This window comes from Bemisia tabaci, chromosome 3 (genome assembly GCF_918797505.1).
Source record: "Bemisia tabaci chromosome 3, PGI_BMITA_v3".
Lineage (NCBI taxonomy): Eukaryota > Metazoa > Arthropoda > Insecta > Hemiptera > Aleyrodidae > Bemisia > Bemisia tabaci.
Window position 1 is genome coordinate 6,695,205 of NC_092795.1, and position 25,188 is coordinate 6,720,392.

The following is a 25,188-nucleotide window of genomic DNA, read 5'->3' on the forward strand; positions in this document are numbered from 1 at the left end:
TCACGTCAAAATGCACATAGTTCCGTTTGATAGAAATACATCCAATTCTTTTCATTCGGCTCAGCTCCTTCCTCCATGTGCGCCAATAAAGCGTCATACGGTCCTTGAATGGTCCCATTAATTGCTTGAAATGGGATTTTAAACCATGTAGAAACGGTTCAAGGTAAAATGACGAAAGATATACGCTGATTACGACAAACATCACGTAGAATCGTTTTAAAATTAGCTTGACGAGCTCGTACTCGGTGCCGTGCTAGAAAAGTATAACAGATTTCTTTCGAAGGAGCCGGCATGTAGAGTATAACTTAATTGTAAAAACTACGCTCCAGCGTTTCATTTAATTTTATGCGCCGGTAAACGGCGGAGCAAATGCTTCCAGGGGGTTTCCAAGGTTGTAGACAGCACATGCAAAGCGGTAGAAAGTAAACACGACGTTCGCAGCATCGAACTCAAACTTCAGTCACACATGAAAGCTTGCGTGTTGGCGTGCGTCTTCACACGGTAACACGTGAAAGAAAGGGAAATTTTCGAAAACACGCTTCTTGGTTCTTGCGGAGTCCGTGAATATTCTTGGAGGCGGGCAAGGTTTCGATCGACATGAATCAATCGAAGAGAACCGATCGACACCAATCCGATCGACAAACGATTAAAAAACCGGTGTCGACATGAATCAATCAAAAAATAAAAACGTGATTCGATCGACAACGACCGGATCGACACCGACTCGATCAACAGAATTCGATCGATCAATGGATTTGTCGATCGCGTAAATTGGATCGATTCATGGGTTTGTCGATCAATTTATGGTTTCGTTGATTGATTCACGAATTCGTCGACCGATTCAATCGACAAAGTATCTAAAAACCAGTGCCGATTTGATCGACATAAATCGATCGAAAAATAAAAAAGTGAACCGATCGGTATGATTCGATGGACACCGACTAGACCGACAATAAAATTCAATCGATACAAAGGTTTGTTGATCAATTTACGTCGATTCGTTCCCGTATTTATCTTTTGATCTAATCGACACCGGTTTTTTAATCATTTGTCGATCGAATCAACATCGGTTTTTTAGTTATTTTTTGATCGAATCTGTGTCGATCGGTACACGACGATCGATTCATGTCGATCGAATCGAAACCGGTTTTCTAATCATTTTCCAATCGAATAGACACCGGTTTTTTTTAGTTATTTGTAGATCAAATCGGTGTCGATCGGAACACGTCGATCGATTCATGTCGATCGAATCCGTATCTTCCTTCCTTCGGGACGCTGAAATGTTTGTAAATTTGTGCGGCGCGATCGGCAGGCGGTGAGATCATAACTCTTGATCCCGTTTTGATCTAGTTACCCGGAGCGTGGAGACGGGGCTCAGGAGCAAGTGCATCGGTTCCATCGAGCAGAAGAACTAACTCGAGGGGGCGACGCACATCACATTGCTCTTGCCACGCGCCCGCCGCCCCCCCCCCACCCGCCCCCCCGCCCGGGAGCCATACGCCGCCCCGCGGGTGATGTCGATGAGCGTTGACATTCGCAGTCAATTATTTCGAGCTGCCAAATAGTTTTCCGAGGATCCGCCAATTGAATCAGAAACTTGATTTCACTCCACGTAATCATACCGTCTATTCATCCCCCGAGCCAGAACACGTGCCTGCGTTGCCGCCGCGGAGAATTATGCTTCCACAACTCTGCCGTGCTAAGGAAAAACGCCGTATGAACCTTCAGGCGTTGCCAAATTTTCTTTCATGAAACGCGAATTTTCTGGTAAACTTGTGAATATATTCCTTCCAATTTTTCAGATCATTTTGTTCACAATTTCACGCGAAGATTCAGAAAATTTCAAGGAAAAATATTCATAACTTTCTTCAAAAACGAACATTTCATCGAAGTAAATTTGGCAACTCTCGAATGTTCATACGGCGTTCTTCCTTAGCACGGCAGAACTGGACGTATTCCTGCCAAACGGGACTATCTGCATTAAGACTTGATCCCTGAGACCCGTAAGACGATATGCATAACAGGGCTCACGTTGTAATGGGCATAGTTCCGTTCGGCAGAAATACGTCCAACTCAAGTACAGTTAAAAATCGTCGTTTTTATGGTTGCTTTCAGGTACTTTTTTCGATCAGCGGGCTGATTATTGAAATTGGTAGATAAAGAATAAGACAAAGAAGACAAGGTGATAGACAAAGAAGACGAAGGGAAAATGGAGCAATCTTATCGGTTGAAATGGGTGGTTGATATAGCATAAAGAAAATGATGGAAATGATGGTTTCTCGTACCTAAGTTGCCGTTAGTTAGTCTATTACTTACAGCAAAGCAACGAATATTGCTCCGCTTAACCGGCGCGGCTTTTTCACCGTTAAATCGTAGCATCTCCAGGCATGAAACAACAGATACCGGGGTCTTGAGCAAAAATTGAAAATAAAGTGATTTTTTGTAATTTATTTTTCAATTAAGTGACTAAGTTTTACTAATACGGCAGAGAATTGACCAAGGATACCATCGATATCGATACACTAGTGTCGGTTGCAAATTTGACTCGCTTTTCTTTAATTTTTTAAACGTTTTGGATGATGGTTTTTGACGCAAAATTCCTCAATAGTTGACCCAGAGACTAAAATCATCGATTGATACCCGAGTATAGAATATAATCCAGTACTTATTGAATTGAGTGATTGATTTATTCCACTTCTGTTGTTAACTTTATCGGCCATACTTAATCTTTCGTAAAACTTTTTCTTACCGATTTTTCTAAAACCGATTTACCGATTACCGATTTTTCTTACCGATTTATCAACAACAATTTTTAGAAAAATCGGTAAGAAGAAGTTTTACGAAATTTGCTTGATTGATTGATTGATTGATTGATTGAATCGTAGATGACTTTATTTTAAAGCTTCAGCACGTGACCAGAATGCATCAGTACTCAACACTTTCGAACTTATGAAGGGCTCCCGCAGGAAAAGGCATATTATTCAGCACCGGCGGGCTATTTAACTTCCAGGTCCTGTGTAACTTCAGAACCGACGTAGAGAAATAGAGTGCTTTATTTTACCAATTTTTCTGCGCTGAAAGAGAGAGCCGCTATGGCTTACTCTATGATTCAGTTACCGAGTTTGACTCACCTGTTGAATTTTTAAAGACAGGTTCTCCCCTCTGCCCAGCTCTTGATTTGTTCCTCAGTTTAAGCTCTTTAAAATCTATCTCGGTCGATTGCATGCTCACAATTGGACTTCATTTTGCAATTAGGAACTAAAATTGCCGGCTTATCCGTAAAGACACTTATGTACATAGGGAAATTAATTGTAGATACGTTGTTTCTAAACTGAGTTAGAAATTATAGTTCTGAATTGCAAAATGTAGTCCAATTATGCTTCGGTTATTTATCATAGCTTTTGATCGTTTATTGGTAATCGCTGGGTTAATGAGTCGAGTCTTTAGATTTTGTAATTTTAATTTGTACCTTGATTAATGTTCAATTATAATTTTCTCTCCATGCGAATAGTAAACCATAGGATATCCAAAATGCCTAGCACGTGGCAACCTGGACGTTCAGGTATCCAGAACTATGGATCTAATGACAATCAGTCTCTGAAAGCGTTTGCCTTTTATGTTATTGTATGTATTCATATTACATTATATATTTGCAAATGGCACACACGTGTTCAATGTTGAAACCGCCGAAATGAAAATAAGAGAATCATTTAAAGAAAAATAAAATGGAACAATCTAGTCTTCAGAAATTAGTTTTAATCATCATCAATCAGGGGTTCATCAACATTATATCGTTTAGCTCCTCGTTCACCCCCCCCCCCCAAAAAAAAATTACGGTATTTTTTCACCAAAAGAATGAATTTTCAATCACAATAAAGAACTGAACTAGTCAAAACATCAAAAACTAGTCAAAACATCACATAATTTTTTGCTGCAAAAAATGTGTTTTTTGCGGTTACTTACAATCGAGAAGAACCCTTTCCAAAAGATAATGACGTCCAACAGTGTAAACTTTTATTTTCAAGATCTGCGACAACTCTTGAGCACGCACCATACAGGGGCAGAGCCTAACTTTGTTGGGAGTATATCTCGTCACAGAAGGATAATTCACTCGAGTCAACCCTCAGTCACAAGTGAGACTGGAAACTAGTCTTGTTTCATCGGCTCAGCAGGGAATCTAATATCTTCTCGACGCGCGTACAATATACGAATCATGACATGCTAAGATTAAAATCTACTTTCTCAGCGCCAAAAGAAATACGCTGCATATACGGTGGGTCAAATTCAGTTTTTTCAGAACCGCTCTGCTTTTTTCCCATTCCATATGGAAGCGCTATAGTGTATGAAAAAATCTGCAAACCCAACCTCAAAATTATAAAAATGGCGACCAAAAATGGACTATCCGCTCGACCAGGTGTTTCAAAATCACGTGTATTTCAATGGGCATTGCCGAGGCTTTTAATCCGTTTTCCTTGAATTTAAGTCAGTTTTTTAAAGTTGTATTGATTTTATTGGTATTTTGGAGCTCTCATCTGTGAATTTCTCAAGTTTTGGTGAATTTTTGAGCAACCTCAGATATTCCTCCAATGCTTCGCTTCTATGGACGTGTTTTTGCGCGCTTCAAATCGCGTGACCAATCAGAAAATGGACTATCCAGCACCAATGATTTTTTATATTAACAATTAGCAGTATTAAGCACCAAGCAAACTTTATGAATTCCTTGTACCCAAGTGTATCTATGATGTTGATGATTCTTTAATTCTGTACATGGAGAAAAAAACTTCGTGCGTGGGACCCGAAGTTTAGGTCATATGGATCTCTGAAGTTTTCGGATTGAGTATCTGAACACTTTAGGTCCAGCCACTGAGGTTTGGATCACACATCTGAAACTTCAGTTTTTACATCTGAAGCACTTCGGTTTTCACATCCGAAAAACTTCGGTTCTCACATCTGAAGTACTTCAGATGTAAGAACTGAAGTTTCAGATGTGTGATCCGAACCTCGACAGCTAGACCTAAAGTGTTCAGATGCTCAATCCGAAAACTTCAGAGATCCATATGACCTAAACTTCGGGTCCCACGCACGAGGTTTTTTTCTCCGCGTAGTTTCTATAATTTTTTATCTTATGTTTCTTTTCCCTTATTTTAATTTTCTGTGCCTACCTATAGTTTTAATCTTAAGCCATTGTAATTGTATCACAACATTCTATGTGTTCTATTCGACGCAACGGCGATGCGTGGATTGTCCATGTTTTGATTGGCTAATCCCTTCTCCGCGTAAGACGGGAATGCGATTACCCGCTTTGATTATAGGTTACCTTGGGTGGTAGATATTGTTCCTTATAGCCAGAGACAAGAGACCCTCCACTAGTATCTTGGCCATTGTGGAAGCTTTTACTTTCAGGACTTCAGCATTCTACTGTTGACTTACCTACATGGTTGATGTTCAACAACGTGTTGGCAGTTTCGTTTTGCAAACAAGCCGAAAATGGCCAACGTTTGGGAAACTTATTGTTTGGTTCATAACGTCACTCAAAGCTCATCATCGACCATGTAAGTAGGTCAACAGCCGAAATTAGGGTGATGACTGTTGCTCCCTAATAACTGTCCATAAGGAATTGTTGAAACCCCGAAAGTAAAAGCTTTCACCTGTCGCTAGAAGGCCAGTGGAGGGTCTCATGTCTCTGCTTATAGCCATCAAATGGCTCGATCGTAACGTCATTTCCGATTCATATTGACGAAAATATCGAGAGTGTGACCAAGAATTTGTCCCCGCTTTGTGCAACAGACCAATTCCGAAGGCACTCCGGAAAAGCACGGCACTAGGGCCACACTTACACGGTCCTCGGCCCGGTGCCCCGCGCATAATTTGATAATCGAAAATTAGCGAGGTGCACGCCGAGCCAAGGTATCCGAATCGACAGAATCAATATGTCGCCCCTCCGACGTCTGGCGCATCTCAAATGCCACGTGAGCCCTGTCTTACATATAAATCAACGCTCTTCGGGGCTCATGCGGAGATCGAGGTACGAGCTTGCGACGAATATACGGCGTGGCGTGCGGCACGCAACGACAGCTCATTCCTCGTGCGGTTATTCCGCTTTCATTCTTTCGTAATTGACGTCGTCAAAATAGCCCAGTCCAAACGGGGCTTTTATTTATACACCCGACCAGCAGCCCTGCTCTACCGTGCTAAAGGAAAACGCCGTATGAGCCTTCAGGCCTTGCCAAATTTCCTCTGATAAAACTCGAATTTCCTAGTAAACTTATGGATATTTTGTCTTCTGATTTTTCAGATTATTTTGTTCACGATTTTACCTAAAGTTCCTGAAAATTTCAAGGAAAAATATGCATTGGATTCCTTAAAAATGGACGTTTCATCGAAGGAAATTTGGCAACTGTCGAATGTTCATACGGCGTTTTTCCTTAGCAGGGCAGAGCAGCCCTGCTCCCTGCCAACCCCCCGTCACCCGCCGCCCTGTCCCTCAGCCCCCGGCTGTCAATCCACCCGGATGACAGTGGTTCCCAGACGAAAGGGATAATTTCTGCAGACTGCAGTGCTGCCACTCCACGGAAGGCAGCAGTAACTCCGTTTTGACGTGAACCGCGTTTCGCAGGTAATCGTATGCCCCTCGAGGCTCACGCTAGAGTGGAGTTACTGTGATGGTATGAGGGCGCACCTGCAGTTCAATCTTTAATGGATTTATTCGCATGTTCCTCCGTTTTGAAAGCGCGAGCTCTAACTTTTTCATGCGCGTCCGCGGGGCGACTGTCACATCAACCTAGATCGAGCCGCGTCGTTCTGAGATTATTTTTTCACAACTTTTGATTGAAAATTCGAACCTGCGGTATCGGACCGGTGCGGCGGTGGGGAGAGGAGAGGGGAGCAAATAGCGCTAAGCAGTGTGGCTAGACCTAGATTCGTTTGACTGCGGAATTCGTTTCGTGATGTCTTGAAAAGTTCTCGAGTGCACGTTGAACATTCCTGGAAATCTCATGTTCTCGAAAATTATTGAATTTTAAAGTGGAATGTATAACGCAGTGAAACCTGTTCATAACGAAATCTCACGGGACCGAGGAATTTTTTCGTTAACATCAGGTTTCCGCTATGAACAGGTTTCACTGTGTTATAAATTACACTTTAAAATCCCTGCTCATTACGAAATTTCTCGGAACCGAGAAATTTTTCTGTTAACATCAAGTCTCCGCTATGAACAGAGTTCACTGTGTTATAAATTACACTTTAAAATCTCTGTTCATATAAAGGAATCTCTCGGGACCGAGAAAGTTTTCCGTTAACATCAGGTTTGCGCCATGAGCAGGTTTATTTACATGCATCTATATGTACCACGGGACCGGAAGAAATTTCCGTTAATTTTCTGCTCCGGGCAGGGTCCGCTATGAACAGGTTTAGCTGAAATGGCACCGGCTTCTCATTTTTTCACGACCTTTAAGAGGATCGGTTTTCTATTTTGGGATCTCTGAAACGTCAAATACACGTTTTGTAGTACTAATTGCACTATTCTTTTTGTGTATAAACAACTGAGAATTAAGGTTCGAGAAGAGAGAACTTTCTTTCTTGAGAAATTACTTGATGCCTCCAACGTTATATTGTTCGCTTTTCGGAGTGTCATATTTTATAAGACGTTGACATTTTTTGATTTACCTAATCTTTGTTCGTTAAATACTTCTTAAAATACCTTGTTTTTCGTTTTGAAAAGCTCTCATGGACCTAGGGCTGAGGTGAAACCGTCAAAAATTCTTCATAGTCCAGGCTGTAGTTATCGATGGTTGAAGTGCAAAACAGCGTATGCCCATTGCGGTATTTCAAGATTTCCGCACTTCTATTCGTTTTTCCGAGGAGAATCTAGCCAACTATTCATAGCTTGAAATTTATACAGAATACTCTGCTGACAGAGAAGAAAATCAAGGAACAGTTTTTAAGAAATTACGTTATCTAGTTCTCCAAAGAAAAAATGTGACAGGAAGTCTGGAGCGTCAAAAACGGAGATACGTGGTTTCACACTCTGGCCATCGATACATATGTCGAGTTTGCTTTGTAACGTCCAATTGCCTAATCAGTGTCGAAATTTTTTTTAAAAAAAATATTTTTTTTTGTTCCAAATTTCGTAGATGACTTGAAAAACTGAAACTTTCAAAACTTAGTCTCCAGGGTTAAAATACATATAGTACTACGTGCTAATACTACGTACTAAAATAGAAACACCATAAGTTTGCCCCAATACCATGTTAATAATGCCGTCAACGAGTTCATATCTTCGTTTGCATTGAGCAATGAAATTGAGGCTCAAAAACTGCTAATTTATTTTTGGCAGTGTATACAAGCCGGCACCGTCTCCATACGGCTCCGTGGTACGTTGAATTGACTCATCGTCTAGGTTCCGCGCACCATCTGCGCAATCGTTTAACGGTGATAGACAACTGTCACGTCAAGTAGTTTGTCGATGAGCAATATCAGAGTGGATCTCGTTTCAAAAGCAAATTTCTGAATATGTCACTCATCAGTTATCATCATTCGAATATTGGTTTAATCCCCGAGAACAACTTGTACTTTATGAGAGTATGATGAGGAAAATAATGGAGTGTAGCTTTCGTTATTATGGACGATGAATTGCAAAGTGATACGACCTTTGAATTGACCTTAGAATCAAAACCAATTTGCGGTTAGTTTTTGTTTCATTTCTCATAGGAGCCAACACGAAGAGGAGAATACACTAAAAGGTTCAAAAGTTGCAAACCTATCAAAAAGAGATACAAAATAATGGAGGTTCTCTTTCCTTTCAAGGCGTACTATAACACGAACCAAACCGAATTAACTTTTTACGGCATGGTTCTGTATTTCAGAAAAAGAAAACAGGGGAGCGAGAAAATAAAAATCTATAGTGTGGTTTTTGAGTAATCGCCTCTGGACGATATTTTATAAATAAATTACATTTTACAATGAGGAACCACCATATCTAGTGCATTTATCGAAGCACGTATGAATAGGGGAAATGTTGGCGCATACGTTTATTCTTCACTGGTCTAAAGACAGTATGTAGTTCAAATCGCAAAATGCAGTCAAAATGACTCTGCGACGTATCACTCATGCTACCGATCCTACAGTTGGACGACATTTTGCAATTAGGAACTGCAATCTCCGGCTCATCTACAAAAACACTTATATGCATTGGAAACTAACGGTTCATTCGTTGTTTCTAAATTGAGCCAGATATTTTAATTTTATCAAACTGCAAACTGAGGTCCAGTCATCAAACCCCCTAAAAGCTATGACTTAAAAGAGGCAATATTTAAAAACTCTCCTAAATACTGTTGATATACTTGTTCTAAAACACCCCTTTTGACAATTATTTGGTCAAATTTAACTCCTTGTAAAATTTACCCGCAGAAAGTCTCGACGAAAAATTACTACTGTTTTAATAGTTTTCTCATGTTTATCTTCAAATATCTGTAGGGTAGAAAAATTACAATTAATATTTTAAGAGATTTTTCTCAACACATTTTCACCATTTGTAAATTTTACCTCAAAGAATATCTCAGAAAGGTTTCCCAATATGAGCATTTTATCATTTTTTAAACTGATGTCTATATTGAAATTGAGTTTCTTTTAAAAGTATTTAAACAGTTTTTGCTGTTTGGGAAACTGTGGTGTAGTGAACAATTCATTGTAAAAATCACTGGGCAGAGAAAAGAGATGTTAGAATTTGGACCGCGTTAATCGGAGAGGAACAAAGCAAAATCAGCTATTGCTAAGTTTAATTGAACAATTGATTTCTTTTACATGAAAACGGTTGTGCGGATTTTTGTGCAAATTTCGGTGAATTTTCTGCATAATACAAAGCAAATTCTGTAAAATTTTCAAAAGAATCCGCACAAACTTTCTCCTGTAAAAAATTGTATCGCCCAATTGAATTTGGAAATGGCTGATGTGGCTCGGTTCTCTTCTGCTGAACCCGGTCCAGTTGATATCCACCGGGCTAATTGTTGAAACTGATAGACAAAGCGCTAGACAAAGAAGACAAAATGGATTTAGAGGGATCCTATTGGTGGAAGTGGGTCGTTTGAATAGACGAAGAAGATAGATAATAGACTAACTAATCACAACCCATGAGAGTCCCTATAGTTAGTCCATTATTTTCTCCCCTAGTCTACAGGAACCAACCATTTCAACCAATAAGACTGCTCCATAATTCCTATGTCTTCCTTATCCACGGAAAAAATTTGAATGTTGATTTAGCATTTATACTGTTAAAAAAAAGTGCGACAAGTATCAAATGCTGATTTTACATTGAAAATAAGTACCAACTCAACATTGAATTTGTTCCTTTAACTGTGGACGTAGTCAACTTGGCATTTTTGTTATTGTAAAATCAGCAATGATACTTTTAGCACATTTTTTTAACATTATACATGCTACAGTAACATCTAATTTTCTCCATTTCCATCGCATTGTCTATCAATTTCAACAATCAGCCCTCCGGAGGCCTATAATGCGGAATGCCATTTGGAGCACTCGCATAAAAACGCACGCATGGAGCTGCCTTACTTCTTTGTTTTTTTAACACATTTGTTTAACATTATACATGCTCCGGTAACATCCACTTTTTCCCACGTCCATCGCTTTGTCTATCAATTTCAACGATCAGCCCTCTGGAGGCCTATAATGCCATTTGGGGCACTCACATAAAAACGCCCGCATGGAGCTGCCTCACTACGTTGCTCTGAACTGATTTTGGCGGAGTATCTCGGGATCGTACTCAGTCGTGGGATCGAATCCCACCGCAGAACGAATACTTCTTGTCGGAGAAATCGGGAAAGGGATCGGCGGCTTCCCGTCAGGGCTCACAGGATTATTCGGCGTCGGTTGGGGGCTATTATTCCCGTTATTATCCGGGAACACCGGGACTGGGCCCTGAGGGTTGAGAGGGTTTTGAGGGTTTTGAGGGTTTAGAGGGTTTTGAGGGTTGGGAGGGTTGAGAGGGTTTTGAGGATTGAGAGGGTTAGGTGGGTTGAGAGGGTTAGGGATAGCGGGAGAAAAGTTGTTCTGATTGTTTTGGTTTTTCTCGTCGGCCGGGGTTGGCGGTCTCGGGAGTGGCCCGATGAATGGCTGATTCGGGTTGTTCTGATTCGGATTGTTCTGATTCTGGTTGTTCTGATTCTGGTTTTGATTGTTCGGATTCTGGTTTTGATTGTTTTGATTCTGGTTTTGATTGTTTTGATTCTGGTTGGGGATGGTGGGCTGGAAGAACTGAGCGCAGTAGGCGAGCGGTTTCTCGTCGTACATAAAGAAATCCACGAGTGTTTTTATCAAACAGACCTGCAAAAATCGATGGAAATTATGGCGTTAGAACCCTCGTTAGAACCCTGGGTCGATTCACAAAACTTGGTCATTGGTAAAATCGCACTTTATAGAGATTCTGAAATTTGAAAATAGCTGGTGCCGAAAAATTACCCTTTCTCCCGACCTCTGCAAATGTTGATGCCGGTGTATCTACAAATCCTTTATGGGTGGCAGACGCATCCGCATGCGTTTTCTGTCCGAGACGCTCTATGCAAATATTCCTGTCCCCATTTTGTGTATAAAAAATTATTCAAAAATTAAAATTGAAAAACGCAGATATATAGTGTAAAATACACTGAGTTCTATGTCTACTAATGGCGGCACATTTCCGAAACTGTCGCCTTTCTCCAGGTATGATCCATTTTTAAAGTTGCACTGCTGAATTTTACTCGAGGTTGACAAAAATAATCCATTTCGTGATGCTATTTTGAGGAGCTCCTTAAGCCTCCTTTAATCTGAGTGTAAATGAAATGGACCCCGTGGAGCAGAAAGGAACCAAGCCACATCAGCTATTGCCAAATTTATAGGGCAATTTAATGTTTTACATGAAAACGGTTGTGCAGATTTGTGTGCAAACAGTGAATTTTCTTCATAGTACGAAACAAACTCCTTAACATGTTCAAAGTAATGCGCACAAACGTTTTCCTGTACAAAATTAAATCGCCCAATCAAATTTGACAATAGCCGATGTGGCGTGGCTCTTTTTTGCTGAACGCGGTCTAATTGGACGTATTTATGGTAAATGGAACTATGTGCAAGTGGAAAGACGGGGTGTGCTCCTCAGCGCTCGGGCCATAAGAATGAATAGGAATTTAAAAGCGCCAATGACGTCAGCGGCAACGAACGAGACCGAGCACGACGGGTAGATTGGTGGTGAGACTATTTAACTCATGAGCCCTGTCCACAAGTCTCTTATCACATGCCCACCGCTCACGAATTAGCGCTCAGTCCCTCTTGATTTAATGTAAAATCCCGCTTTTCCATTTTTTCAAAAGGAACTATATCCACGTTTACATTGTTTCTTACGCAGCTCACCACGAGCACACCCCATCTTTCCACTTGCACATAGTTCCTTTGAGCATAAATCCGTCCAATTGAAGTGAATAAAACAATACCGACCGGATTCCCTTGTGGGTCTTGGCCGCAGCGGACGCCGTAGAAGCGCTGGCAGTCGTCGGGTCGCTTAATGTTGGACATGAAGAGGTACTGGGCGGCGGCCTTACAGCGGCCGAGCGCCCTGTAGTAGCCCAGGCTGAAGTACGGGAAGAAGGCGGTGGGGTCGTAGTCGGCGCAGACGTTGGAGCTGAGCGCGGATGCGAGGGCGGCCTCCGTCGCCGGGTTCGGCTGCCCGTTTCCATTTCCGTTCCCGTTCATCATCATCATCTTCCGGTACCGACGCGCGCATCGCGTCTCCAGCTTCGGCCCCGCGCTCTCATTCTCTTCATCGGGTCCGTCATCGGCCACCTTGGAAACACGAACAAGGAATGAGCCCGCTTCGTAATCTCTACTTCTTGTATTTTTGAAAACTAAAGAGTATATCTCGCATATTCGTCGTTTCCACAAACAAAAGAACGTGTTGCCGCAATCACACGCTGAATGTGGCTTGAATGTAGAACTCATCGGCCCGATGCCTGAATTTTGCGCGTGACGCGCAAAATTCAGCAACCATCGGACTAATGTTGAATTTGTCTGAACTATTCGAGTAGATTCGATACACATCTGGATGAAAATAACTCGAATTTGCTAAATTTCAGCCGTTGGGCGATGACTGTTGTCTTCCACATTCAGCTGCTAAATTCAACGTGTGATTGCGGCATGTCCAGAGACAAGAGACCCTCCACTGGCCTCCTAGCGACAGGTGGAAGATTTTACTTTCGGGGATTCAACAGTTCCTTATGGACAATTATTAGGGAGCAACAGTCATCACCTCAATTTCGGCTGTTGACCTACCTACATGGTCAATGATGAGCTTCGGGTGACGTCATGAGCCAAACAAGTTTCGCAAACTTCGGCCATTTTCGACTTGTTTGCGAAACGAAACTGCCAACACCTTGTTAAACATCAACCATGTAGGTAAGTCAACAGTAGAATGCTGAAGTCCCGAAAGTAAAAGCTTCCACAATGGCCAAGATACTAGTGGAGGGTCTCTTGTCTCTGGGCATGTCTCAGTCCGAGATATGCAAAACCTACTTACCCATTTCACTTTTCCGAGACGGAAGTGCAAATCCTCGTATCCGAAATTTTACTAATTGTTATATGGATTGCATTTTGCAATAAGGAACCGAGAGCTTTCCCATGTTGCTAAGATTGTGCAACTTACACTTTTCGCAATAAAATTACTGAAGTCATTCAAGATATTAAATTTACGAAGGTAATTTACGTCTTGAATTATAGTTTATTGGGTGTGAAGATAAAATTTTTCTAGATGATTAGTTTATATTTGTAAGGTGGAAAAGGTTGCACAATCTTAGCGACATTGAAATGCTATTGGTTCCTTTTTGCAAACGCAATCCATATGGCAATGCTCGGAAAAATTGTTGAAATTTGCATTAAAAATTTCTATTGATTTCCGCGTAAAAATTCCTATTTCGAGTGGAGGTATTGCTGTAATTTGATTAAGTTCTTTCGTCTGGATAATGATGAATTAGGTACTAATGAGCGTATTTTAGACGTTTTATTTGTGTGCGATTTGGTCGGGCACTGTTAAAAATTATGGAGTGAGATTCTGTGCCCAAAAATCCCGAGTGATATAAATGCCGCGCGAAATCTATTCCTTTTACGAAGTGTCTCGTACCATTACGGAGTGGAATCTACTCTTTTTGCAGAGTGTTACACGCGGTATATTAATTTCACTTCATTTTCATATCACTCGAGGTTTTTCTTCGCCATATAAACTCCGACACCAAATTTCACTCTTCGATTGTGAACAGTGTGCCATGAACCAGTAGACAAGGTACGAATTTAAGCATTCTAATACACGTTTTAACCTTTAAGTTTTTCGTATGTAATACTATTCGCACGACAACAATTACTGAAATCGACTCTCAACTGAGATATTAACGTTTTTATTTCACATTGTTTATGGGAAATTTGAATTGCCCGATTACAAAAAACGCAATACTCTACGTGAGTCGAATCGCGCTTTACAACGAGAAACAGCCAAGCTGAAGCACCAAAATCAAAGTTGCCGTATTTTGATAACAGAGGGACTATTCCGGTAACGTTTAGTGCACGATTTGATACACGTATTTAATATTTCTTTGATTTTCACATCCAAAAACGTCAAATACCTTGACGGTTAGTTTCGATAGGTTTAGTTGTGCGAATCGTGTTTTGCGTGACATTTTGCTTTAGAAACATGTAGCAGAATGCTTAAATTAATTTCTCATTTACACAGCCGTGCTAAGTAAGAACGCCGTATAAGCCCTCTGGGGTTGCCAGATTTTCTTTGGTCAATCACGAATTCCTGGGAAAATTTTCAGAATTTTCCCCCAATTTTTCATATGATTTTGCTCGTAATTTCACCTAAAATGTCTGAGAATTTCACGGGAAAATGTTCATAGCTTTCCTCAATAATGAAAATTTCATCGGAGGTTTGGTGACTTAATGTTCATGCGCACTGGAAAAAAAAACCACATTGGATCTACAGTCCAGACTCATGAAAACATTGATAAAGAAAAAATCCTCTTAATTCAATCAGATTTAAGCTTAAATCAAAAGGAAATCCGCTCAAATTAAGAGGCTGGGTTCTTGATTTAAGCTTAGATCCGATTGAATCAAGAGTATTTTTTCTTGTCGATGTTTTTAAGAGTCTGGACTCTAGATCCAATGTGTTTTTTTTTTTCCAGTGCGGCGTTTTTCCTTACACGGAGAAAAAAAACTCGTGCGTGGGACCCGAAGTTTAGGTCATATGGATCTCTGAAGTTTTCAGATTGAGCATCTGAACACTTTAGGTCTAGCTGTCGAGGTTCGGATCACACATCTGAAACTTCAGTTCTTACATCTGAAGTACTTCGATTCTTACATCCGAAGTACTTCGATTCTCACATCCGAAATACTTCGGTTCTTACATCTAAAGTTTCAGATGTATGATCCGAACTTCGGCAGCTAGACCTAAAAAGTTCAGATGCTCAATCTGAAAACTTCAGAGATTCAAATGACCTAAACTTCGGGTCCTACGCACGAGTTTTTTTTCTCCATGTAGAACGGCAATACTTGTCTATTTTACCGAAGTATCGTCTACTTGGTTGGCCGGCTATATCTCTCGTGTGCAACTGCGCAAAAGACCCACGCCTGCACCTTACGACGCCCATAACATGATCAAAATATCAACCGGAAGAGGCACTTACGGAGACGGTGAATATCAGGAAAAATATTAGTGTCAAGAGCAACAAAAACTGTATCCAATTCCTGGCGAACATCACAGCTGACACTATTCCGAGGAAGTTGCGGTGCTTCCGAATAAGGGACTCACGCAAGCAGCAAGCAGCAGCCGTCCCGGGCAGCACGCAATATACTGTAAGTCTCCAGCCGGTGATCTCATTTTATATTTGCGAAAACTTTTGATTTTCCGTCGAAGCTCCCGTTTTCAAATGCGGTTTAGATGCACGTCACTGTCAAGCGGGTGGTTTATTAAACTGCGCCGCTCCGCACACATCATGTCCATGGTTGCCAGTTCCATTCTTGGAATTATCTCGCAATTGAAATTATTGTTCCTTCTTTAAGATGCACTGGAAAAAAACACATTCGATCTAGAGTCCAGACTCTTGAAAACATTGACAAGAAAAAGGACTCTTGATTCAATCAGATAATAAGCTGAAATCAAAAGGAAATCCGCTCAAATTAAGAGGCTTGGTTCTTGATTTAAGCTTAAATTTGATTGAATCAAGAGTATTTTTTCTTGTCCATGTTTTAAAGAGTCTGGACTCTAGATTCAATGTGTTTTTTTTTTCCAGTGTGGGCCCTGTTTGATGAAAGGAAACGAGGTTTCAGACTGCTTTCAATCTTCACAACCATTTACCGTATAGTTAATTGGAGAGCCGCCCAAGATATTGACCCAAAGGGGTCTCGTCTTCTGCAGATAATTTCATGTCTTCTTAAATGTTTTTTAATCATTTGGTAATCCAAAACCCCCGCACCATAAGCTCCAAGCATCACTCGTGTAAATCTTGAACTTTAAATAGAGACTTGAAAGTCTGTGAATGCTCCTGGAGCCAAAGAACGTTATTTCGGGACCCCCAAAAATTTTCAGTGCATCATCTTGAGCATGAATTTCAACAGTTTTAAAGGTGTTACGGGACTTTTGGATCAACCTGTATGTGCTCGAAGCAAGTACAGTGTGATAACTAAATGATAGATAACACGCTGAATCATACGCGCGTTGATGACGGCGCAGAGATACAACTATTCGTGCTCGATGGATGTCCGTGTTGCATCTGCAAAATTGAAGGCGCAATGGCGCGAGGCGTGAATTCGAAATGTTTGCCGATGCGGTGTCGCTCAGATTCGGGCGAAAAGTTAAAAAAAGAGCGGCATCACGTCTTCCCTATCTCCGGATGTGTATTTCACGAAGCCCTTGAAGCAACACTACATATAAGATAAACAGAACCAACACAGCATGGAAATAGAGCATGAGAAAGGACCCGCGTAAATGACGGCGCAGAAATACAACTATTCGTGCTGGATGGACGTCCGTGTTGCGTACGCAAAATTGAAGGCGCTATGGCGCGAGACATGAACTCGTAACTCGCAATGCTCCTCTCACGCTGCCAATGAAATGTCGCTCACAATCAGATTCGAGAGGGATATTAAAAGATAAGGTCCTATTACTTTTCTCCTGTCTTCGGCTGCAATGTCTCCCGATTTTCTTTTTTTTTCAATTTGTTGTAGTCCTTCTACCACTGATTTGTTTTTAGCATACATTAGTAGTCCGTCACTGAAAAAGTGTATGGTAACATCTACTATGAGTCTACTTGTTTTTTCACAGTGATACTATTGATTAAAAATAACCAGAGTTATAGGAGTATTTACTAGAACTCAGGTCATACTTACCATAATAAGGTAAATGCAACCGTGGAGTCTGGCGTTTCTTACTATTCTCGGATCACTGTGTCAAAGTATGGTGAATTCTACCAAATTTTTTTTCAATGTTGCTAATTTCACTCATTTTTTTAGCTTTTTACTTTTTTCTTCAGTTATAAAAAGTAATCTATCATTGCCAGCCGTGGATCTTTTGTATATCCGAAAAAGGCGATTTTTAAAACGTCAGAAATGTCGTAAGACGCAAACGTCGCATTTCACTCCGGCACCCGAAGTATAAGGTAAAATGTCATCCTCGATGGGTAACATTGAGGGTATTGGATAGGTTAAGGCTCTCTGAATGATGTCATAATGTTCAGACCATTTTTCGCTCGTAAATGCACGTAGAGCCCTCAAATCGTTCGAGAACGCTCGCGTCGTAGCGCCGCGCTCTGCGTGCAAAATGAATAGTGAGTCACGACGCGACGACGCCCGCAGCGCTCATAGCACAATGTAGCCTCAATACGGCAGCAGCTTTACAAAACCCGTGAAAGGCCCCGCAAAAAACATGCATCTTTTTTTTAGATTCAGAGAACTCCGCGAAGCGTTGCTGCAAAATCATAAATGATATATTTTAGAGATTCTGCATCTCTATACTGACGTGCTAAGGAAAAACGCCGTATGAGCATTCGGATGTTGCCGTTTGGACGCATTTCTGCCAAACGGAACTATGTGCATTAAGACATGAGCCCTGAGACCCATAAGAATATATGCATAACAGGGCTCACGTCATAATGCATATGGTTCTGTTTGGTAAAATACGTCCATTTCTCCTGTCGGATAAAATTAATTTTAAAGAAACTTACGAATATTTTTCCTTGAAATTTCAGTTGTTTTAGATTGAAGTGCAAACAAGATCTTCTGAAAATTCAAGGGAAAAATGCTTGCGAATTTTCCCGAAATTTCGTGTTCAAAGACAATTCGGCAACGGCTAAAGGCTCATACGTCGTTCTTCCTTAGCAGGGCGGTATATCTCTTTGCTAAAGTGTGAAAATTACTTACTAGGAAGTCATCGCTCAGATTCGCCTAAAGACGACTTAATGGCCAAATAGATGAGCAGTTGGCTTCGCCTAACATATTTCGCAAAAATTCTGTAAAGTGCGCGGACTCTGACTTTCATTTGTGATCATTAGTCGGTTTTAATTCCATTTTTCCCCGCAACAAGCTGATCATCAACCATCATCGGGCGAAAAGGAGCATTGACCTCCGAATTTAACACTTTCTCTACCAGATAACATCGCTTTGATTGTTAGTGATCGGTTTCAAAAATTCATACATTATCTTTGTTTAAGATAGTGGTGGTCTTAAGTGGCTGAAAAGGAAAACATAAACTTGTAGTGGTACAATAAATTGAACTTATTTCTCTCACCATTTATTTGAATTGTAAGCTTCAAAAATACTTTTAGGATGACGAAAATGGTAGAAAAATTCCCTGTTTTTAGCGCAATATTTTTGAGCAACCTGTATCTTAGTCGATAAATAATCAACAGCCCGATCCAAACTGCTACCTGGAAAAAAATACATGGTGCTTTCAAAAAGAACATAGTACCTCGTTTTATGTACCAACTTTATCTCTTGATTTGTATACCTCGGCTACATTTGTAACATGAAGGGCCTCGATATTAACCGTTTTTTTGCAAATCATCCACTCGAGTCATTCAACATATTCCGTTCTTTATTCGTGAGAAACTCGACTACGGACAGATTTTACGTAATCAGAAGACAAGCAACTTTGTCGACGACATTAGAGGACGCAGCGCTAATTAGCCTTCACCCGTCTAAAGTGAACTTTTTTCAATAACGAATCGAACGAAGAGGTTAAAAAGCAAAGCGAGACTTTAAGCCTCGCCATCTCATTGACCCGCTTTGATTGGAGGAACTTTTACTTTTTGTTTCGTTTCATTTCGCTTCAGAAGTCGTCGCTCCTCCGACGTAAGGGCGGATCTCAATTTCAGTGTGACCCCGTCTTACGTATAAAAACATACTTCCTGGGGCTCACGCGGAAATTGACATACGCTCTTTTGTCAGAAGAGCGACGAAGTGTGCTCGGGGATTAACAAAATTTACTTGTCCTCCCCTTTGAATCTTTCCTATGTTACTTCCATTCCCCATCCGTTCATTCGCCGTCTCTTCTGTGCTGTTTCCTTCCCCTCAAATTCGTTTTTTTTCGTCAGCACAAGAGCTTAGTTACACTTTGACTTGAGCTTTTTTGAGCAGTTTTCTCAATGTTCCTTACACTTCAAACTTGAGAGAGGTTACAGCCCTCTATAACGACAGAGCCATGAACTGCACCCCGGGAATCAACACGGCGGCGTCTACCGTCAGGAAAAATCGGGAATTATCAATGAATTTAATTTCATCAGGAAAAATCAGGAGGATTGGTTATATATCAGGAAATTCTGAGTGTGCCATGCATTTTACATTCAATTCATCGAGTTTAACGCGTGCAAAAGTGAATTATTTCGTATGATTCATTTAGTATGTCGGTTAGTTAAATCGAACGAGTGTCAATTTCTCTGCGTAGAAAATCAGGAAATTTCACTAAAATGTCGGGAAAAATCAAGAAAATGCGAAATGAAATTTTGACTGACTCAGTGAAAAATTGTATTACACGATCGGCCGTACTATTTGGTATGACCTGTAAGCGGACTAATGCAGTTTAAAATACAACAGTGGAGGTACGTGGTTTCATACTTTGGCCAATTGGCCATCGATGTCTTGTTCAAGACGAACTTTCCGTTGTGCACAGTACAGGATTTAGGTTCAACAAATGTATCTGCATTGGGCGGCAAATTAACAATTCATTAGAATTAAGTATGATAGCTTCACCGAGAAGACGACGTGACATTAACACATTTACAAGAATTGTATGTTATCCTTTTCTTCTTTTGGGGAAGGGGGGGAAGCTAAAAATTTTCTGCACTTGGCGCAAAAACCTAAATCCGGCGCTGGTTGTTCGATTCGGTTTTCCTCGTGAAACATCAGACAGAAATATGTTTTGTACACTCAAAAAAAGGTATGACTCTGAGACCCATACAAATTTACTCGGAGATCCATTATTTCTAACCAAAGTGACTTACCGTCTACAGTATGGCTCTCTGAGCCATACTTAATTGGTCTTGAACCTATAAGCATGGCTCCACGAACTATATTTTATGGCTCCATGATCCATAACTCGGCCGGCAAGTCACTTTTCCCATACTTGTTTTTTGAGCGTAGTGCTTTAATTTACACCTTGTTTCGTGGCCAATTTGGCAACAGTCGGGGGGAGGCCCCGGCGCCCTCGGAAACGAGACCCGACTACATAGTGCACCCGTCCATGAACGTGCAATCGAACGTATCGTTTTTCAAGCTCTTCCTCCTTCGCGGACTCGGATACAATGGCGTGGCGTGCTTTGCGATATATCGATTAATCTGTCATTTAAGCCTATGGAATAGGATCGATAAACCGAGTGTTCGCAACAGACACCTTAAAAATCGATTATTTACCATGGCTTCAAATGGGGAAACGTCGATAGTCGATCATTCACGCTTCGCCACTGTCATTCGCTCGGAAAGGCCCCGCAAAGCAGCGCGAAAATTTCTCCGCCTTTTCATAGAAGCTAAGGAGCGAGGAGAAGAGAACCGCGCGAAAATCATTGACGAGGCGTGAATGGTCGATTATCATACTTTTCCATTTGGAGCCATAGGAAAGGATCGATTTTCAAGGGGTCCGTTGCAAACACCCTGTTTATCGATCTTTTTCCGTAGGTTTAAAAGGCAGATTAATCGATGTATCGCAAAGCACGCCACGCCACTGGTGGAAGCATTCGACGACCATCGCGTCGCGGAAAAATATTATGGACATTTGTTCAGTTCATTACGGGAGCTTATTTATAGTCGAGCCCTTCAATGTTAAAACCAAGCGATTCCATCCTCTGATGAGCCGTAAGGCTCGTAATAATTCTTGTACTCTGGGGTTCATCAGATGATGGGTGTGCTCTGTTTCATTATCCGTCGTTCCGGTTGCCGAGCTACTCCGTTGGTCGCAGTTTGTTTCAATTATTCGACCCGTTCCTTCACCTACTCCGCCGCTTTCCGCCCGATGAACCCTCAGTCCTCTTCTACTATTTCACGCCCTTTGAAAACGCCACTGAACGCGTCGTGAAAAAACTCCGAACGCTGGTCAATCCGGCTCGAACATATCTTTCCCACACTGAGAAAAAACCTCCGGCTGTGGAAGCCGATCTTACAGGCTCTATACTGCCGTGTTAAGGAGAAACGCCTTATGAACCTTCAGACGTTGCCAAATTTCATTTGATAAAACACTAATTTCCTGGTGACTTATGAAGATTTTCCTTCCAATTTTTCAGATGATTTTGTTCGCAATTTTGGTTTCAGGACATTTTGACAACGATTTTTTGTCCGCGTACCTTTTTTGTCCATTAGTTTACGCTCACACGTAAAATAAGCAACATATTTTAGTTGGTATGTAAAATTATATTGACAATATGGAAATGAGAAATTGAGAGAAAAAGAGGTGTTGTCATGGTTGCTTATTTTCTAAATGAAATGTTATTACTTTCTCCTTTTGAATCATCTTTTTAAATTGTCATTGGCGGATATTTGGTTTTATTTCTATCCTTAAAATATTCGATGTACAATATACCTTATGTATATCTAGGTACTTTTTTTTTTATTTTTGTAATTTTTTCTTTACGAAATTATTACTTCATTTTAAAAACATTTATATTTTTAAAACGTGACAAATATTTGTAAAACCTTTTCCAAGCGACGTTAATCTCAATGAGCCGCAGTTGTGCCGACAGAAATTGCAAAAATGAATAAAAGAGGAAAACACCAAGAGACACGCAATCTTTAGTTTTAACCCATTTGTACATCGATCTTTTAGAGTCAAATACGTCAAATTTTGAGCGTTTGGTCGTGTGTACACCTCGCTGCAGCACAATAAAAGCACAAAATGTAAAAGAAAAAAATTAAAGTGCTTCGGAAATCATAAAATTTGACACGGAACCACCAATATTTAAAAAACACACATCATATTATTATTCTCCTTTGATACATTGATACATATTTTTTCCCATCAATTTCAATAAGAATAATCAATGCACAGTGTGCAAACATTTCAAAATCCTGAGTTAAAAAACGCTGACTATGCGAGTTTAAATATTAAAGCCTAACAGAACGGAGCGGCGTGCTGCCAGCGCGAGAGGCTCATTGGCGCCTACAAACCTAAGTGGATACTTCACGCATTGCACAATGCTTGAAGTATCCACTTAGGTTTGTAGGCGCCAGTGAGCCTCTCAAGCTGGCACGCTTGTTTCGCGCTGACCGCACGCCCGCCGTGCGGCGGCGCCTGAAGTAACTATTTCACAACAGAGGTGTTTCTTAGTATTTTACGAAATTGAACGTATTAAGAATGACAGGCATCCTTTAAAAGTGCAGACCTTTCCTCGCAAAATAAATCAAGATACTTATCGTACACAGGAAAATTCTGAGAACCTTTAGCTGAGGCGAATATAGAGGTTTATCCGGTTCAGGTGTAACAAGGTGGGAATTTCTTGAAAGATAATGAATGAAGAAATGATAATGTGATCTTTCTTGAAGTCCTGTTACACCAAAGAGGTGTAGAGAAATTTAGTGAATTTTGTCTTATGGAATTGACGCTCCCCCATTTTTACCAAAACCCTCCACTATGTATTATTCTCCGTTGGACCGAACAGACAAAACAAAAAAACAAGCAAACCCTCATTCTTCCAAGGCATTATACATTTTCATCCAAAAACGTCGTGAGCAATTGTCGTTTGTATTTACACGTGGGCCAATTAACTTTGGGTCTCAACTGGCACGTGGACCAAAACTCCCGTGCCGAACAAACGCGTGGACGTAAATTACTGGAAAAAACAGGTGCGCGGACAAAAATTCATTGACCGCAATTTTACCTGAAGTTCCTGAAAATTTCAAGGAAAAATATTCATAACATCCCGCAAAAATAAACATTTTATCGAAGGAAATTTGGCAACTCTCGAATGTTCATACGGCGTTCTTCCTTAGCACGGCAGTATAGACGTACCGTCAGTTCTGCAGTCTGATGGTTGAAATTGATAGAAAAAGCTGTAGACAAGTGGACGTATGTCCACCGAACAGATCTATGTGCGAGTAAGAAAGATTGGGTGTGCTCGTTAGTTCTCGGGAGGTAAGAATGCATGGGCATTATAAAGCACCGGTGTCGTCAGCGGCAACGAAACCGTCTCCGTTGTCGCCCTTTCTCCGCTTCAACTCATGAGCCCTGTCCACAACGCTCTTTTCCCATGCCCACGGCTCATGAGTCTCGCATTCAGTTGGCACATAGTTCTGTTTGCTGGATTTAAAATCCCGCTTTTCCATTTCATCGAAAGGAATCTTGCCCACTGACCACATTGTTTCTCATCCCTCTCGCCAGGAGCGCACCCCATCTTTCCCACAGTTCTGTTTGGTAGAAATACGTCGAAATAAGACAAAAGGGATATGGAGGGATCCTGTCGGTGGAACCGGGTGGTTGCAATGGATGAAGGAGGTAAGACTAACTGGACGTATTCCTACCATTGTGCATTTTGTCGCGAGCCCTGAGACCCATAAGAATACACGCATAGCATGGCTCACGTCATAATGCACATAGTTCCGTTTGCCAGTAATACGTCCAACTAACGGCAACCCAGACCTAGAAAACCCTATAGTGAGTCCATATTTTTCTCCCTCAGTCTTTAAGAACCACCCATTTCAAGCAGGAGGATCGCCTCACACTCCTTATGTCTTCCTTGTCTATCGCTTTGTATATCAATTTCAAAAATCAGCTCTCTTGGCTCAAACAGAGGCCAAATGTGCCGGGTGCTCCAGCCCTGACTTCCACGCCGGGTCATTTGTTAAAAGTTTAAATAGGGCTATGTCAATGATTATGGTAATTTTGCGTTTTAAGATCTTTTACCGCTGAATTTCCGAAGCGAGGAAGACAATTTTTATTAAATGCTATCAGTATTTTTAAAATTAAATGGAGAATAAATTAACTCATGCAACTAATAGACAGTAAATAATTATTGCATGTTTATTAATATTCGTTCATGTTTTTCTGTTCGCAGGTCAGTCAAAAGTGTAAGCATTGTTAGATGATGTAAACAAATCGATCATCGTAAATGATAAGGTTCGTTCAGTTCTATTTGCATTTGTACAAATGAAGATATCGACAGTGAAACTCCCAAACCACTTAACTCAATTGCGGTTTTTCAAACCTCCGCTTCTATCTAATTTTTTTGAAGGAGAACAAATTGACATCAGTGCTTAAATTTATTTCAGAATTTTCTTCGCGCAAAGAGGAAAAATCACCGATGTGCTTAAGAATTTACCTAGAGCAGTTTTTTTTTTAAAAAAAAAATGAAATTCAACAGGAAGTCTGTAACGTCGCAAATCGAGATAAGTGGTTTGGAAATTTCACTGCCGATATGTGTTCAGTGCTGATGAAAGGTGATGTAACACATGACTATTTGCAGTGTCACGCTGATATCAGCCTCATAAAGCGCTTTGAAACAGGAACGAATTCCTGTGGAGGAAAAGGAGGAAAATTTGAAATAATTTATCACTCGCACGCTGGCTACAAAACACCCCGCGACGGAACGTTGAAGATAGCACCCTGTGATTTATACGTAATCCTCAGAGCTGTTAAAATCAGGATAAGTTCCCTCGTTTGCGGTTCTCTCTTCTTCGCATCTGGGTTCC

The 25,188-nt window shown here is 40.9% G+C and overlaps 2 protein-coding genes across 2 annotated transcripts in view; one reads left to right on the top strand and one right to left on the bottom strand.

The window, feature by feature from the left end:
• LOC109030794 (leucine-rich repeat, immunoglobulin-like domain-containing kekkon 5 protein) overlaps nt 1–25,188 on the top strand; it is a 628,607-nt gene that overhangs the window by 351,879 nt on the left and 251,540 nt on the right. The window lies entirely within an intron of this gene.
• LOC109030797 (uncharacterized) lies at nt 8,906–15,889 on the bottom strand. The gene is made up of 3 exons (XM_019041941.2): nt 15,711–15,889; nt 12,481–12,825; nt 8,906–11,337 (listed from the first exon to the last, which is right to left on the bottom strand). The coding sequence occupies exons 1-3, from the start codon at nt 15,780–15,782 to the stop codon at nt 10,732–10,734; spliced, it is 1,023 nt and encodes a 340-aa protein (XP_018897486.2). The 5' UTR covers nt 15,783–15,889; the 3' UTR covers nt 8,906–10,731.

Bases quoted from the DNA above. Each gene is read 5' to 3' on its own strand.
- LOC109030797 (XM_019041941.2), bottom strand. From the start codon at position 15,782: ATGTTCGCCAGGAATTGGATACAGTTTTTGTTGCTCTTGACACTAATA. The intron at 12,826-15,710 runs GTAAGTGCCTCT...CGTGTTTCCAAG, and splicing joins TCCTGATATTCACCGTCTCC to GTGGCCGATGACGGACCCGA. The intron at 11,338-12,480 runs GTCGGTATTGTT...CGATTTTTGCAG, and splicing joins AAGACCCACAAGGGAATCCG to GTCTGTTTGATAAAAACACT.